This window comes from Corvus kubaryi, unplaced genomic scaffold (assembly GCF_017639235.1).
Source record: "Corvus kubaryi isolate FWS band 111438036 unplaced genomic scaffold, C.kubaryi_AGA036_p1.0 37326, whole genome shotgun sequence".
NCBI lineage: Eukaryota > Metazoa > Chordata > Aves > Passeriformes > Corvidae > Corvus > Corvus kubaryi.
The window spans coordinates 296,825-313,366 of NW_024581105.1; the positions used below are offsets into that span (position 1 = coordinate 296,825).

The 16,542-nt window shown below is 57.0% G+C and overlaps 2 protein-coding genes across 2 annotated transcripts in view; one reads left to right on the plus strand and one right to left on the minus strand.

Annotated features, from left to right (window-relative positions):
* Positions 1 to 440: 440 nt before the first annotated feature.
* On the plus strand, positions 441 to 6,981 carry RETSAT (retinol saturase). Its single transcript, XM_042029505.1, has 11 exons — positions 441 to 719; positions 1,065 to 1,247; positions 1,994 to 2,238; positions 2,731 to 2,932; positions 3,421 to 3,618; positions 3,716 to 3,835; positions 4,310 to 4,448; positions 4,597 to 4,706; positions 4,970 to 5,136; positions 5,608 to 5,767; positions 6,187 to 6,981. Exons 1-11 carry the CDS (start codon positions 536 to 538, stop codon positions 6,330 to 6,332), a joined length of 1,854 nt encoding a protein of 617 aa, XP_041885439.1. The 5' UTR covers positions 441 to 535; the 3' UTR covers positions 6,333 to 6,981.
* A 4,051-nt stretch (positions 6,982 to 11,032) lies between these two features.
* The window catches only part of TGOLN2 (trans-golgi network protein 2), a 7,251-nt gene continuing 1,741 nt past the window's right edge, over positions 11,033 to 16,542 (minus strand). Inside the window, exons 3-6 of the mRNA XM_042029585.1 lie at positions 16,218 to 16,345; positions 14,535 to 15,787; positions 13,908 to 13,991; positions 11,033 to 13,387 (exon numbers count right to left, since the gene is read on the minus strand). Coding sequence (XP_041885519.1) covers positions 13,382 to 13,387; positions 13,908 to 13,991; positions 14,535 to 15,787; positions 16,218 to 16,345 — 1,471 coding nt within the window. The 3' untranslated portion in view covers positions 11,033 to 13,381. The remainder of the gene's footprint in view (positions 13,388 to 13,907; positions 13,992 to 14,534; positions 15,788 to 16,217; positions 16,346 to 16,542) is intronic.

Below are 16,542 nucleotides of genomic sequence, written 5' to 3' on the forward strand. Positions count from 1 at the left end.
GGGGGCCGGGGCCGGGGCCGGGGCCGGGGGCGGGGCCGGGGGCGGGGCCGGGGCGAGCTCCAAGCGGCGGGGCTGGAACGGGGCCGGTGCCCGGCACGGCGGCGGAGCTGGAACGGCGGTGCTGCCCGGCACAGCGGTGCTGCCCGGCACGGCGGTCGGACCTTCCGGGGTCGGGAGCGTGGCGATCAGTCCCAGCTCCCGTGCCCAGTGTCAGTTCCCAGTCCCACTACCAGTTGCCAGTACCAGCTCCCAGCATCCCAGCGCCAACTCCCGGTGTCAGCTCCCAGTGCCCAGTGTCAGCTCTCACTGCACAGTCCCAACTCCCAGTGTGCAGGACCAGTTCCCAGTGCCCAATGCTACTTCCTAGTCCCAGCTCCCAGTGCCAGCCCCCGCCCCGCCGCCCCTCCCCGCGCATCCCCCCGCCCAGTGCCGCAGCCGCTCCCCTTCCCCTCTGTTCCGGTTCCCGCTGTCCTCGCCGCTGCTCCCGGCTCCGCGGGGCAGAGCGAGGCTCACGCAGGCCGGACGGAGCAGCACCATGTGGCTGCAGGCGCTGCTCTTCCTCGCCCCCCTTCTCCTTCTCCTCATCGTCCTCCTCCCGCTCCTCTCCCTGCTGCTCCCGCGGGTCCCGGGCAGCCGCAACCCCTTCGCCACCGACACCCGCCGCCCGCCCGCCCCGCTCGTCACCGACAAGGCTGTGCGCAGGACCGTCGTCAAGACAGGTACGGGACTCCCGGGGGCATCAACAGCCCAGGGTGTCACCGCCCCCCAGGACAGCACTGGCCCCCCAGGGTGGTGTCATCCCCCGGGACAGCACCGCCCCCGCGGTGTCATTAATCCCCCCGGAGCGGCATCACCCCGAGGGTGGCATCACCCCCCGGGCTGTCCTGGACCCCCGGGGCAGTACTGACCCCCCCACGGTGGCATTTCCACCTGCGGCAGCGTTCATTAGCCCCCCCCGGGGTGGCACTGTCCCCCCCCCAGCATCACCCCCTGCTCACCGTGGTTTCGGGGGTCCCCCATGCCGTGGGGTGCCCCCTCAGTGACTTTCCCTGCTTTCCCCGCAGTGTTCTCCCCAGAGAAGGTGCCTCAGGGGCTCGATGCCATCGTGGTGGGCAGCGGCGTGGGCGGCCTGGCGGCTGCGGCTCTGCTGGCCAAGGCCGGCTGGCGCGTGCTGGTGCTGGAGCAGCACGGGAAGCTGGGGGGCTGCTGCCACACCTTCACCGAGAAAGGCTTTGAGTTTGACACTGGTATGATTTGGTGCCCCAAATTCCCCCCGGACCCAGGGGAGGGGCATGGGAGACCCTCAGGGTGGGAATTGCACCCGTTGGGGTGAGGACTGGGGCTCCCCAGCACACACCTCGCGTTAGACAGCCCATTTTCCTGTTCTTCATCCCAAAATCCTCTGGCTGTAGGATACCAAACCCCCCAAATTCCCTATATCCAGCCCCTATGTAATTCCCAGCACGGGGGATGTCACCTCAGGACACATCTTGCTGGCACACTTTTTGTGGCAAGACAAAGTCCGGCTTTCAATCTCCGGGATTAACTATTTATAGCAGAGGTGAATAGCAAACAGTAACAAAATTCCAAAATTACCAGTTAAAAACACTAAAGCCAGTGCCATTCACCCCAGTTGGGAGGCAGGTATATCCCAGTTTTTCCCTTTTCCTTCCATATGAAGCTGCTGGGCTGGGGGGTGGAAAAATAAGAGGAGGGTTCTGTACATCCCAGGGTGGAAAAAACCCAGTAAAAATACCAAAACGTAACAAAATTCCCCAAACTCCTAATTAAAAATGCAGTGGCGAGCACTGTGTACCCTAAGTAGGAGATGGGTGTATCCCAGATTTTCCCTTTCCTTTCCACATGGAGCTGATGGGGTGGGCATGGATAAATAAGAGGTGGGTTTGGTGCTTCCTGAGGTGGGAAAATAAAAGAAAAAAAAGGGGAAAATAAAGGAAAAAAGAGGATAATAAAGGAAAAATGTCTATTTTAGGGATCCACTATGTGGGGCAGATGCAGGAGGGCTCCTTGATGCGGTTCCTGGTGGACCAGCTGACAGACGGGCAGCTGGAGTGGGCCCAGCTCCCGGCCACCTACGATGCCGTGGTTTTGGGGGACCCCCAGGGTGCTGGAAAGACCTACCACCTCCATTCTGGGAAGCGGGAATATTTCCGGAGGCTGAAGGAGCAGTTCCCCGGGGAGGCAGCGGCCATCGATGAGTTCCAGCGGTTGGTGAAGGTAGAGGCAGATCTGGGTGGGATAAAACGAGGGGAGTTTGGATCTGGGGGTCACACAAAGAGGGGAACCCCCCCAGCACCTGGATACCAGGCCCCCCCAGGGAATAATGGCATCACCCCAAAAGCGTTGGGAAACAAATCCAAAATCACCCTTTTCTGCCTCAAAAATGCAGCACCACAGATGTTTTGGGGGAGATTTTTGGGCAGAGTTCTTTAAGGAAGCTTTTTTGAAGAACCTTTTTTTTAGGGAGCTTTTTGGGGGAGTTTTTCGGGAGGACCTTTTTGGAGCAGTTTCAGTGGGGGAGCTTTTTTGGGGAAGCTTTTCCTAAGGGAGGTTTTCGAGGGAAGCTTTTTGAGGGAGCCAGTACTCCCCTTGCCCCCAGCTCCCCAGGATGCCCAGCAATGAATTTAAGGGGAAAAAAATGCTTTGGAGCATCTTTGGGTCGTGTCTGAGCCCCCGGGTGTGCCAGTGAGCCCCAGGCTGTCCCTGCAGAGCTCTGGCCGCGGGGTCGTGCTGCTGGGTATCCTGAAGATGCTCCCGCGGTTCCTGGCCGGGCTCCTGATCCGTTCCCAGCTGCTCCCACGCCTCTGCCCCTTCTCCCGCCTGGCCTCACGCAGCCTCAAGGAGGTGGTGGATGGTCTCACCCCCAACCCCGAGCTCCGGGCTGTCCTCAGCTACATCTTCCCTACCTACGGTAGGTGACCAGGAGGCTCTGGGATGACATTAAACCCTTTAGAAACAGAGAAAAGGTAACAAACTCCTTTTTTCCATGCTTTTGGGAGGTGTGCAGGGATGCTGTGGTGGATGCTTGACCAGCATCTTTGTCCCCAAGTCACCGGCAGATGACACATCCCCGTTGCTCATCTCCATCTCTTTCCCTCTGTGCTCTTCTCCTTCCCGATGGGGCGACATCATTCCTGCACAAGGGAATATTCCCCCGATAGCCCCTGAGCCTCCCCCTTCCCTCCATCCCAGCACCTGGGCTTGGCTTACAGCCCCCCATGACTTGGTCACGTTGGTGACCACAGGCTTTGCCATGGGGACACCCACACCCGACATCCTCCCTGCTCCTCCAGGCTCCTCACCTTCCTCCCAGTGTCATATCCAGGGTGTTCCTCCTCCTGAAATCTTCAGGATAAGCCCCAAACTCATGATTTGCCCAAACCCTGCCCCTTTTCCCAGGTGTGCTCCCCTCCAAGGCCAGCTTCTCCATGCACAGCATCCTGGTGAACCACTTCCTCCATGGCGCTTGGTACCCCAAGGGTGGGGCTGGGGAAATTGCCTTCCACATCATTCCCGTGATCCGGAAGGCTGGAGGCAACGTGTTTGGGAAGGCGCCAGTGCAGAGGATCCTGCTGGACCCCCAGGGCAGAGCCTGTGGTGAGCACCGGCCCGGAACGGGGCGTGGGGCTGCTCCCCGAAGTGGGGCTCCTTTCACCAGCACCTCATTCTTCCCCCTCTGGGTTTTCCCTCCCAGGTGTGAGTGTCAAAAAAGGCCAAGATTTGGTGGACATCTTTGCTCCCGTGGTCATTTCGGATGCTGGGATCTTCAACACCTACGAGAGGCTGCTGCCAGCGGAGGCGCGGGCTCTGCCAGGTACCGCATCAGCGCTGGGCTCCGGTGGGGTTACAGCGTTAATCCCATCCTAAGCCTCATCGGAAAGGGGATTTATCAATTAACATTGGCAAACCCCCTGTTGCTCCTGTGCCACAGCCCTCAAAGCCCAGCCCTGGCCGCTCATTTCTTCACAGGGGTTTTAATTAAGCTTAAATTAATTGGCCCAAGTTGGGTGTAGTTTGCAAAGTCCCAGTTTGGTGCGAGGATTCCCTTAAAAACACAGTGCAGGGCCCCGAAATTTGTGGAATTTGCTAGAAAATCTTCTGGAAGGGGCAAGGATGGATGGAAGGGGCATGGATGGGGGGAAGGGGAATGGTTGTGTGGTTGGGAAGGGTCAGCATTTGGTGGGAAGGGGTCAGGATTGGAGAAACCACTTCTTTGTAGCTGAGGATCCTAGAAAAGCCTGATTTCCCCCAGAACAGACTAATTCCCCTTTTTCCCTCCATACTGCAGAGATCCAGTCCCAGCTCCGCATGGTGACCCATGGGGAGGGGGGTTTCACCGTCTTCGTCGGCCTCAGCGGCTCGAGGGAAGAGTTGGGGCTGGAAGCCACCAACTACTTCATGTTCCCAGGGAATGACCTGGATGGAATGTAGGTTTGGCTTCACCTTGGATGTGCTTCGTTGAGCGTAAGGAGATGAATTCCTGGGCAGTGACTCAGAAAATGGGGATTTGGCCCTAAGGAGGATTCAGGGGAAGGTGTGCATCGAGCCCCAGCTCAGCCCTTCCCTCTCATGCAGGATGAAGCGCTACCTGGCTTCGTCCAGAGAAGAAGCTGCCAACAACATCCCTCTCCTCTTTGTCACCTCTCCATCAGCCAAGGACCCCACCTGGGAAATGAGGCACCCAGGTAAGGCTGACACCCAGCCACAAATGCCTGTGAGAGGCTTCAAAGCTCTTGTTGGGGTTTGGTGACCCCAAACAAGGAGTTTCTACTCAGCTGTACATGATCAAAGCCGCTGAGCACAGGGCTCATGGAACGTGGTCTTTGGGATATCTGGATGGAAGACATGGAACCCCAAAGACCTGGGGACATCTCCCGGGTTTGGGGCAGCGACAGGGTGGGATGAGGGTGGGCAGAGGGACGAGCGCCCCAGACTTGTCCTCACGCAGGTAAATCCACGCTGGCCATCGTCACCTTCGCCAGGTACGAGTGGTTTGAGGAGTGGAAGGACAAGCAGGTCCACAAGCGGGGGGATGACTATGAGGACCTGAAGAAGACTTTTGTGGATGCCATCATGCAGACTGTCTTCAAGCTCTACCCTCGCATCGAGGGCCGGGTGAGGAAACACAAGGTTCAGGGGTCTTAAACTGAGGGTTCAGGGGTCTTCCAGCTCCTCTCTGGGTCCCCTCTACCCACCCAGCATTGGAGCTGGGGCTGGACCTGCTGCACATGAGGCCCAGTGTGGCACCAACCCATCACTGCTGCCTCGTCATGGTGCAAGGGCGAGTGACCATGGCATCATGGAATGGTTTGGGTTGGAAGGGACCTTAAAGCTCACCCAGTTCCACCCCCTGTCATGGGCAGGAACACCTTCCACTAGACCAAATTGCTCCCAGCCCCATCCAACCTGGGCAGACCTGGATGACCATCCCAGGATGATCCTTCAGAAACATCCTGGGACAAAACCTGGCCAGAACCACCCCCCCAGGGTCTGCGAGGAGACCCATCCCAGCCCCACACCTGGGTTCCTGCAATGGCCCCCGGTCCTGCTACCCCTGCAGACCACCCTGTCCCCTGTCCCCCGCAGATCGAGTACCTCTCCAGCGGGACTCCCCTCACCAACCAGCACTACATCGCCAGTCCCCGCGGGGAGATCTACGGCGCCGACCACGGCATTCCCCGCCTGCAGGACAAAGCCATTGCTGCCGTGCGGGCAGAGACGGCCGTGCCCAACCTCTACCTGACAGGTGACGGGGCCACCAGCATTCTCAGATGAGGACAGCTCTGGGGGAGCAGGATGGGGGGGGAGAAAGCCTTCAATCCTGAAATGCAATAAAGGGAAGAGCCACTGGGATGCTGTGGGGCAATGGAAGAACCGCTGGGAAAGCGGAGTTCCATGGTCCCACACGGGGAGGAGGAGAGGGCTGTGCTCCTCCAGCTCTGGGAGGTTGTCTCCTTGACCAAGGCAGGATGAAGCCCTTTTCCTGCTGGGGAGAAGGAATGGTCAGACAGGGAGAGGGTTGTGGGTTCAGATTCCAGGGGTGGAGTGGGGGCAGCTGGAATGTGGGGAAGGTAATGCCTGAACCACCACTGATGGTTGGCTGGGATGGAATGGGGAGTGAGAGCTGCTCACAGCAGGGCCACATCTGCTGCTGCCTCCTTTCAGGGCAGGACTTGTGCCTGGAGGGTTTCATGGGAGCCCTGCAAGGAGCCATCATCTGTGCCAGCACTGTCCTGAAGCGCAACCTCTACTTGGACATGGTGTGGCTGAAGATGCGCCTGCAGGCCACCAGCTCCAAGAAGGGAGACTAAGGCCCACTGTCCCACCACCAGGGACCCCCACTCCTCACCACAGCACCCCTAACTCACTCTCAGCTTTCACGCACCTGTAGCAGATCCGTCTCTTTGCCAAACAGAGGGATTTCAATCCAAGAAGATGCTGTTCCCATTCCCAGACAGATCATGTTGGACCTCACCCCCACAAAAAAAATGCATCACCTTCCACCATCATGTCTAGTGCTGGTCCCTGGCCATGAAGAAGGTCCCCAAGAGCTGCTCTGAGCAGCCATGGCCAGGAGAGAACTCAAGATAACCCTAAAACAGGTGGCACCAGCAGGTACCAGCATGGCCCAGCAGCCGGGGGTGCTGCTGCTTGATCCCATCAGAATCATCAACCTCCACCTGCAGCCCCCAGAGCTGTCTGAGAGCAGTGGTGCTTGCAGGCTGTCCAGTGTTTCCAAAGTCATCCCTGGCAGCAGCAGGACCCTGACCCCCCAGCATTCCCAATGTTTGGGTGCTGCTCTCCCCCCATTGCCCCAAGGCACTGGTGGCATGAGCACATGCTCCTTTGGCAGCAGCAAAGTCCTTCTGTCTGCTGGTAAAAGCTTGGGAACAGGATCAAAGTCCTCTCCAGATGGGAAGGGAAGCACATGAGACTGAAGTAATAAAACAGTGATGATGATCCTGGGATTTGTGCCTCATGATGCGTCAGCAGGGCTGGGGGTTGTGAGGGAAAAAGAAGGCAAAAAGAAGGGGAGGCAGAATGGAAAGTGGAATGGGAAGGGAAAGGGGAAGGGACAGCCCCATCCTTGTGAACGTGCTGCTGGGGGTTTGTCCTGCACCAGCCAAGTTTTGGGGAGGAATTATGGCAGAACGGCCACAAATTGGACCCCAAGTGAGGAAAAGCAGCTGGCCAGCATGGACTTACCTTCCTCCCACCTCCCTGGAGCAGACAGCCATGGGAAGAAGGAATTCCCTGGTACTGGGGGGTACTGCTGTGAGCACGGTGAGTCCTTCGTTAGCACTGGGGCACCTTGGGCTGTGGCTCAAAGCCCATGAAACTGACCCAGATTTTCCAGATTTGATCATGGAGAAGTGCCCAGTGCGCACCAAAACCCCTGTCTTGGGGTGACTTTATGATGTTGTATCCCCTATCGCTGCTCTGGGCCCAGAAATTAATTCTGTGCCTTTAAACTGAGCCTGTGAGGGGGGAGAGGAAAAAGCCGAGTGAACCTTACAAAGCAGTTGTTCAAGGACACAGACACACACTCCTCCGTGTCCTCCTGCAGCAGAAAGAGTGGAGGAAGCACCCTGCTTGCTTTTCAGCCAGCTTTCAGCTCCTTTCTCTGGAGGGAGATGGAGAGTTGAACTTTGTTTTCCTGGAACTTCAGTTTTTCCCTTCTCTTCTGGACTGTTTCAACATCAGAACACATCAGGAGAATTTTCCACCGAGGCCCTGGAGGTGGGCCCACAACCCAGCTCCAAGGAGGAGGAGAGAGATTACACCTACTGAAGGACTCTGAAATCTTCCCAGGGCACAGCAGTGAACTGGGGAGGCTGCTCTGGGCACCTCCAGCAGCTGCAGCCCCACAGCCCAGCTGAGACCCCACCTGCAGAGCTTCCTCCAGCTCTGGGTCCAACACCAGAGGGATGTGGAGCTTCTGGAGTGAGTCCAGAGGAGACCATGGAGATGGCTGGAGCCCCTCTGCTCTGGAGCCAGGCTGCAAGAGCTGAAGGTGCTCACCTGGAGAAGAGAAGGCTCCGGGGAGACCTCAGAGCCCCTTCCAGGGTCTAAAGGAGCTCCAGGAGAGCTGCAGAGGGACTGGGGACAAGGGCTGGAGGGACAGGACACAGGGAATGGCTTCCCAGTGCCAGAGGGCAGGGTTAGATGGGATATTGGGAAGGAATTGTTCCCTGGGAGGGTGGGCAGGCCCTGGCACAGGGTGCCCAGAGCAGCTGTGGCTGCCCCTGGATCCCTGGCAGTGTCCAAGGCCAGGCTGGACATTGGGGCTGGAGCAGCCTGGGACAGTGGGAGGTGGCACTGGATGGGCTTCAAGGTCTCTCCCAAGCCACAGATTCTTGTTTGGGGTTAGAGGCCCACAGGGAATCCCCAAGGCCCCCAGAGAGCAGAACTGGGGGAGCTCAAGGTGGCCATTCTCCCCACAGACTTGTCAGGGGGAAGATTCGACTGGGGGTGGATGTGGAGTGTGACAGTGCAGAGCTGGAGGCTGATCCAGGTCGGATCTCTGACTACCTCCCCCTCCCTCCCTGGACCACTGAGATGTTCACCTGCAGCCCAGGCAAGGGAGAGCCCCTGACGCACCAACACCAGCCAGAAGAGTTTCCTTTTGCCAAAAAAATAGGACAAAGCAGGGCCAGGGCACAGCCAATGTCCCTGTCCTTCCCTTCACCCTGCAGGCTGAGCATCCTTTCTCAGCCCCTGTGGATCCACGCTCCTGCAGGGTCCCAGAGGCTGGGGACCGAGGCCCTGCCTCACTCCCAGCCTGCTGGAGACATCTCTTGTTCTCAGCCCTGAGGGGTCCTGAGGGGGAGAGACTGAGGGGTGACCAGCAGCAGCTTGTTCCCTGTCACACATGGAGACAGAGGGACAAGTTACAGAAAAACCAACCAGAAATCCCTCTGGGAAGGTGAGCAGCTCAACTGGAGCACCAGAGCTATTGGGAGGAGGGTTTAACAAGCCAGATCCTCTGCCCAGGGACCCTCTGCAGAGCAGAAACCTCTGATTTAGGCACAGAACAGTGCAGTGACACCCAGCAGCATCCCCATGGCTCCCAGAGCTTCAAGGAGACCCAGACCTGCCTCTCCTCCTGCTTTTCTCACCCAAAAGAGCTCCAACCTTGCAAATGCTATCTCACTCATTTTTGGTGGTTTTTAATCCAAACAAACCTTCCCAGGCCATGGCATTTGTCTTGCAGAGGCAAAGCTGATGTGTTTGCTTGGCTGGTGCCCTGCCCCTAAGGAAAATACCTGCAGTGAGACCAGCTCAGGCTCACGTGTTTGCTCAGGAGGCCGTGCAAAATTTAAAGATTTCAGCAAAGAAGGTAAGATAAAATAAACCCGGGGTGGTTAACAGGGTTTGAAGGTTGGGTTCACTGGGGATCCAGAGTAGAGGTCAGGGAGTAGGAGCATTTCACAGAACCATGGAATCATTTGGGTTGGAAAAGTCCCCTGAGACCACCAAGTCCAGCTGATCCCCCGCACTGCCGAGGCCATCACTGACCCGTGTCCCCACGTGCCACATCCACACGTTTGTTAAATCCCCCCAGGGATGGGGACTCCAGCACTGCCCTGGGCAGCTGTGCCAGGCCTGGACTGCCGCTTCCACAGAGGAATCTTCCCAATATCCAACCGGAACCTCTCCCAGCACAGCTTGAGGCTGTTTCCTCTTGTCCTGTCCGTTGTTCCCTGGGAGCAGAGCCCGACCCCCAGCTGGCACCGCTCTCCAGTCAGGAGGGTTGAAGGGCACAGACCCAGCCCCAGCCCCCCCTCAGTTCCACCCAGTTTCTCGTGCATTAAACCTCCTCCGCCCTCCGGGCCTCTCTGCTGAACTGCCTTTATCGGGATGTCTCAGCAAGCCAGCCCTGGTAAGTAGAGCCCAACCCAGCTGGCAAAGCATTTCTGATTTTATTTGACATTATTTCCACTCATGGACTTTGACTCCTGGGCAGTTGCCCCAACATGACTCCCCCCAGACACTCCACACCCCTGGGGTGCTCCCATTGCTTCCTGCACCCAGGGACAGGACCTGACTTGAGGGGCTGTTCTTGCCCCAGCACCCCTGCTCTGCCTGCCAAAGTATTTTGGGACCTTTCCAGCCCTCTCACATCAGGGTGAGAGCAGGCAAGGGGTTCAGCGAGCTCTTGGAGCACAATGCAGTGGGTTTTTTTGGGAACTCATCCTAAGGACACGGAGCAGAGCTCTGAGCCCTCCTAGCAAGGCTTGGAACTGGGGGGTCTGTAAGGTCTCTCCCGACCCCACATCCCCATGGGAATTTTCATTTGACCCCCCATTTTCACCGTTTTTCCTCCTGCAAGCTGTCAGTAACCCCATCCCCAGGAAATCCAGTGGCCCTCCCGGTCTCCAGCCGGGCCCGTTCGCCACTGCCCGGACCGGAGCGGAGAGCGGAAGGCGGGATTTCCTCCTTTTAGGGAAAAGAGGCGGGGGAAAGGAGGGAGTTTCTTCCATTCGCTGCAGGAAACACTCCCCAGAAGTACCCTCGTCGTGCACCGGGGATCAGGCACCGTCTCATCCCTTCCCACAGCTGGCTGGCAGCAGCAGCCACACCACTCTCTTTTCCAGTCTCCCAGTTGCTGCTGCTCCAACAAGCTGGGATGTCCTGCCCTCTGAGGCTCTCTGGAGGAGAAAGAAGAAATCCAAGAGGAGAGCTCACGACTAAGCTCTGTCCAGAGCAGTTTAATCTCCTCCTGGGCCCTGACCTCACACCACCCTATGCCAGCCCCGGTGGAGCTGGGCTCATACTGGAAATCAGACTGGAAACTTCAAATCCGCTCTGGCCTGGGCCTGTCTGGGCTCCTTCCGGCTGCACACGGGGCTCTGAGCACAAACAGCTCCACAAAACCAGGTGTTTTTATCAAAATCAAATTGGTTTTGCATGAAGAGGAGACACCTTGCACCTTTGGTGCCAGCTGTCAACGGAAACCATGCAAAGAATGTGAAAAAAACAAAACCAAGACAGAAGTGAAAACTCAGCATTTTGGGTCTTTTAAAATCCATTTACTGACTTCGCCACACAGAAAATAAAAAAAACAGTACAAAGAACTGTAAAAAATTCTGATCCTTCCAAGCAAGGTGCGTTTCACAGCAGAAAACAAATCAAGTGCTGGCTCAAGCCTAAAAAGTAGGAATATTTGGCAAAAAACCCCTCTGTACCGACAGACACCATCCATGGAAAACACGTGTGTCCAAAAGGAAAAGGTTCTGCACACCTTGACCCCTTTGGGACATGTTGCATAAATACCATAAACTCAACAAACTGGGAGCAATTCCCAGAGGTTTCGGGCAGCCCAGAACACACCAGCCTTGGGAAGTGCTGGCAGGGAGATTTTGGGGGAAACCCCCCCAAGTCAGCCTGATGTGAGCTCTGCCTCTCCCCAGACCCGTGAGGTGCATCCTCATTACCCCAATGAGCTTGCGCTTGGCTCAGCCTGGGATCGAGGTGTTTGAGGTCCAAAATATTCCCTCCCCTGTTGGCAGCAGGGTGGGATTCCCACAGCCTGGAGCAAGAGAGATTTGAAACAGCTCCCAGGACAGAAAAATGAGTAGATGGTGAAAAAAAAACCCCCCACCTTTCTAAATTATCATTCAATTTAAAAAAAAAACCAAAACAGGACAAAGCAGGCATAGAGCACTCACACTCCAAAAAGCACACACACTCCAAAAATCGTGGCCGGAGCAGCCCAGGAGCACATGGAATTCCACACACTGGAATAGGGTTTGTCTCCCCACTGTCACCAGCCAAAAGTCAGTGTCCCCCTCCCCAGCCCTGCCCTAAAGCAGCCCCCCAGCCCGGCTGATCCCACAGCAGCTCTGGAGCAGGGTGCATGAGGTTCCCATCCTCTTCCCTGAGAGTTACATTCCTGTTTCCCTTTCCTTTCCCTCCACCCTCCTGCTCTCCAGAACAACTCCTGGAAGTCCTTTTTGCATCCTAGATGTTTCCTAGGGAAACTCCTGAGAACTCTCTAAAGCCAAGAGGGACTTTCATGCTCCTTGTGCTTGCCAAGAGCCAGCAAAAAGGGAAAGGATGATTTTAGGGTCTGGAGAAAGTCAAGCCCTCTCTCCCCTCTTGGAATGAACTATCAGGAAATCAAAACTAGAGCTGCAGCTTTCACAGTGACCAGGAAATGGCTCTGCCCTTGTCCAAGGTGACCACAGAGCAAGGAGCTGATTGTTCCCAAGCCTGGGAAGGCCAGAAAAAAGCCCTCCAGGAGGGAATTTAACTGTCCTGGGATCCTTCCTGTGCAGTCAGTTGGCAAACGCGGGACTGGCACACGGCTGGCACCTGCTGTGGCACAGCTGGGTGCCTGCGTGAGTAGCTCTGGGTTCCTCAAATCCATTTTTTCTGCCTATACTGGAAAAATCCAAAGCAGGAGCCAAGCAGGTACTTTGTGCCCTCTCCAGAAACATCCCAGCTCGAACAAACCTCTTAGGAGTAGAATTACAGGCATGAAAACCACCTCACAGGTGTAACTGGGGCACCAACCCCTCTGGCAGCCCTTGGTTCAACTGGTACCAGTCCAACACAAATTGGGGAGCTGAGGGACTGGGAGCTTCACTCATCCATCCCAAACTCCTCGGGGATTTACATTCCTTCCTTCCTTCCTTCCTACACCTGACAAGGGGGAGGAAGCAATCTTCCCATCTACATCCCTGACAGGGCACGGAGCTTCCCCAGCCTCTTCCCTCTTCCACAGCACCACACCACAACCAACACCCCCAGTGCAAACGCTGAACTGGGAGCACTGGGAGGGAAAAGAGCTGCATAGAGCACAAAGGGTTTGAGCTACACCACAAAAACTGCTTCAGCATGGCTGAAAGTGTGTGTGGAAAAGGGAACCTGGGTGTGGAACTGGAAAGTTGGTCAGGGAGAGAAAACCCAAATCCAAGTCTGTGGTGGTTCAATTCCAAACAAGTGCAAGAGAACACACATGCTCCCAACTTGAGCATCCAAACCCAAGAGATGGAGGAGAAGGAGGAGGAGACCAAGGCAGCTCTGTTTCCAGGCAAGGGACAGTCCCATGGCTCATTGTGCAGCAGATCCTTAATTCCCCCTCCCCAAAAGGAGGGGTCAGTCCAGTGGATGGCAAATTCCATTGCACTGGGACACAGAAGTCCTGGGTGTGCAGTTCTGGGACTGGCTTTTCCACAGCCAGACACCCAGGGGGAAGACAAGGCAGCTGGGAAAGGAGCAATTTAGGGAAGTGAGAGGTTTTATCAAGGTGCAGGTGCAAAACAAAAAGCGTTTCCCCTCCTTCCCGTGGACTGAAATCCAACTGTGGCAGCACAGCATTCCCATCGCCGGCCATCATCACCCCAGGAGAAATCTAGATCTGGAAAGGCAAAAGGAAAGGTTGGAACTACCTGGAAGCTCAGAATTACTCTGCTGCTCTGTCCAGACCTGAGTGGGCTGAAGAGCTCCCAAAGCAAACACGAGCTCTTGCCTTTGTTTTCCTCCCTTTCCTCTTCCCACAGCAGAAAATAATTATAGGCACATCTGCCTTGAAGAGCAAGAGGTGGAAAAAGGTTTCAAGGGAGAGAAGAAAGGGATTTCTCCCCAAATCCTACCCGTGTCCCACTAAAAACCTCTCTGACAAGTCATTTGGATCAGTGACAAAGTGGTTCAGCACAGTCCAGCTTTAGAGCGTCCCACCTCTGCCCTGGGTTAGCTCAGCCAGCATTTCTCAGTGTTACTGTTTCCATTTCCTGGCAAAACCCTGCTTCTGCACCAAACTCTGCTTTCCCAAACTGACTGAGGGGGGGCTTTGGGACCCTTTCTAATGCAAAGGGCCAATATTTTGTATTTCCAATGCACACCAGGTGTGCCAACCCCCACTTTGGGCTGGGTCTCACCTTTTGATCCAGTCTCTGATAATCACCAGATTTGGGCCGCCGACCAGTTTTTGATCTTTTTCCTTCCAGAGCGAAAGCAATGATCTTTGGAGAGAGAAAAATGGACACAGGGTGAGTGGGACAGCAGCCGCCAACACAGGCTTACTTGTGGTTTTTCATTCGCCTGCTCTTACAACCCTTTTCCTGTGACAACTGAAATATATAAATCCCAGTACTTGACCCCAGCTACGACAAATAACAAGGTTTGCTCAACAAGCAGAAAACAGTAAGAATTTGTTTTCTTTCTCCTCCCTCAAAACCAGCTTTATGTGAGGAAAAACAACCCCAATCTTGTGCAACCTGCTACAGAAAACTCAGTAGAAAACTGTCAGAGAAAACACGCAGAGATCTCACACCCCTTTGTGCTTTCACCTCTCAGCTGAAAATTAGCAGCAGAGCTGAGGACACTCAGTTTCCACCAGATCTGACCCCTTTCCTGGTCACAACTCCCCTGCTCCTCCCACTGCTGTTGGGACCACATGAACATGAACCAAACTAGGAGGTACTGGTGAGAAACCAGCCAGGATGAGGGGAAAGGACTCAGTGGGCCCCAGTCCCACCCCTCAGGGCTTGAGCAGGGCTGCTCACCTTCCGTTTGTTGTGGTAGGCCACGTACAGGGCCGCGACGATGATGGCCGTGGTCACCAGGTAGGCAAAGAAGTGGCTGCTCTCTGAGTGGGCCCTGGGCAGGGAGGGAACACTCTTCTCTCTCTCCTGATTTACAGAGCTGTCACTGCCCTCCTCAGCCTTGGCCGCCTCCTCTCTGGTGTTTTCTTGATTTTCTGAAAAGCTGTCGTCCTCCGTAGGGTTTTGTTCCTCCTGGGAGTTCTTTTGATTGTCCTCGGTCTCGGTCTGGGCCTGCTGCCCACCACTGCTGCCTTGGCCAGTGTTCCCGTTTGTGTGCCCATTACCGGCCTCGCTGCCCTGGGTGCCAGCCCCACTGCTGCCCTGGTTGGTGGCCTGGTCCTTGTTGCTGCCATTTGTGCTCTTGCTGCCCTCCTTGTCGCTGCTCTCGCTGGTGCCAGCCTTGTTCTTCTCACTGCCGTCCTCACTCTTGGAGCTCTCTGGGTTGTTGCCATCCTGGCTCTTCTCCTTGTCCTTCTCGTTGTTCTGCTGACTGTTTTTGTTCTGGCCGTCAGTCTGGACACCGTTGTCCCTGCCTGTATTGCCCTGGCCACCAGTGCCACTGTCATTGCTGCCCTGGCCACCAGTGCCGCTGCCACTGCTGCCCTGGCCACCGGTGCCGCTGCCACTGCTGCTTTGGCCACCGGTGCTGCTGCCACTGCTGCTTTGGCCACTGGTGCTGCTGCCATTGTTGCCCTGGTCACTGGTGCTGCTGCCATTGCTGCTTTGGCCACTGGTGCTGTTGCCATTGTTGCCCTGGGTACTGGTGCTGCTGCCATTGTTGCCCTGGGCATCAGTGCCACCGCTGCCTGGGCTGCCACTGCTGCTGTTCTGCACTCCATCCCCTTGTCCCCCGCCTCCTGCATTGCCGTTTTCACTGGCCCCATTTGCACCTGTGCCACCCTGGGCAGCCCCCGTGCTGCCGCCTTGGCCGCTGTCATTCTGTGCCTCTTTTTTCTTCTTCTCCTCCTCCTCGTTCTTTTTGTTGTCGCTTCCATTCAGATTTCCGCCCTTCTCGTCGTTCTTTGCCTTCTGCTCCTCATCTGCCCTGGTCTTGTTACTCGTGTCTGTTTGGGGGTCACCGTTGTTGTCGGAATTATCCTGCTGCTGGTTTTGGTTGATTGCGTTCGTGTGTTCCTGGTTGTCACCTCCTCCAGCTGCCTGGGTTCCCTCAGACTCTGTGGAAGATTCGTTGTGATCCGTTTGCTGCCCCGCTGCTGTGGGCAAGCACGGAGAGCAGCCCGCCAGCACTGGGGAGGCTGAGAGCTGGAGAGCAGAGGGGAAATCCCCCGAGAGAGACGGTGGAACCCACGGGAGGAAGAGGGGAAACCCCACAGGAGCCGGGGAACCCACGGGGACAGGCGGGAGCAGATGGGGAGGGGAACCTCAAGGGAGAGGAAGGACCTCGGGGGGAGAGGGGAAACCCCCGGGTGACCAAACGCGGCGGACCACAAGGAACCCCTCCCGCCGGAGGGGCCCAAGGCCAGAGGAGGCCCCGCAAACCAAGCGCGGTGCCTGACCCACCCCCGGCCCAAAGGGCTTGGCTGCCCTCTCCCGCCCCTGCCATAGTCCCCCGGCGGCTGTCCCTCCGCGACCCCTCCCCGGGCACGCCCGGCACGCCCGCCCAGTGTGTCACCGGCCCCTCACCGGCGGCGCAGAGCCCCAGCAGCAGCAGCAGCAGCAGCAGCAGCGGGCGCGGGGCCTCCATGGCGGGCGGACCCCTCACGGCCGGCTCGGCACGCAGGTGCCGCTTCCGGGCACAGATCTCGCGAGAACTAGGGGAGGGGACGGGAGAAAGCGAGAGCGGCCGTGCGGGGGCGGGGCCTGGGCGGGATGGGGCGGGGCTTGAGGCGTTGGGCGGGGTCTAAGTGCGCGGGGCGGGGCCTAGGCCGCACCGGAGCGGTTTGTGGGCGTGGTCTCGCGGTCGGGGCGGGGCCTAGGCCGCACCGGGGCGGTTTGTGGGCGTGGTCTC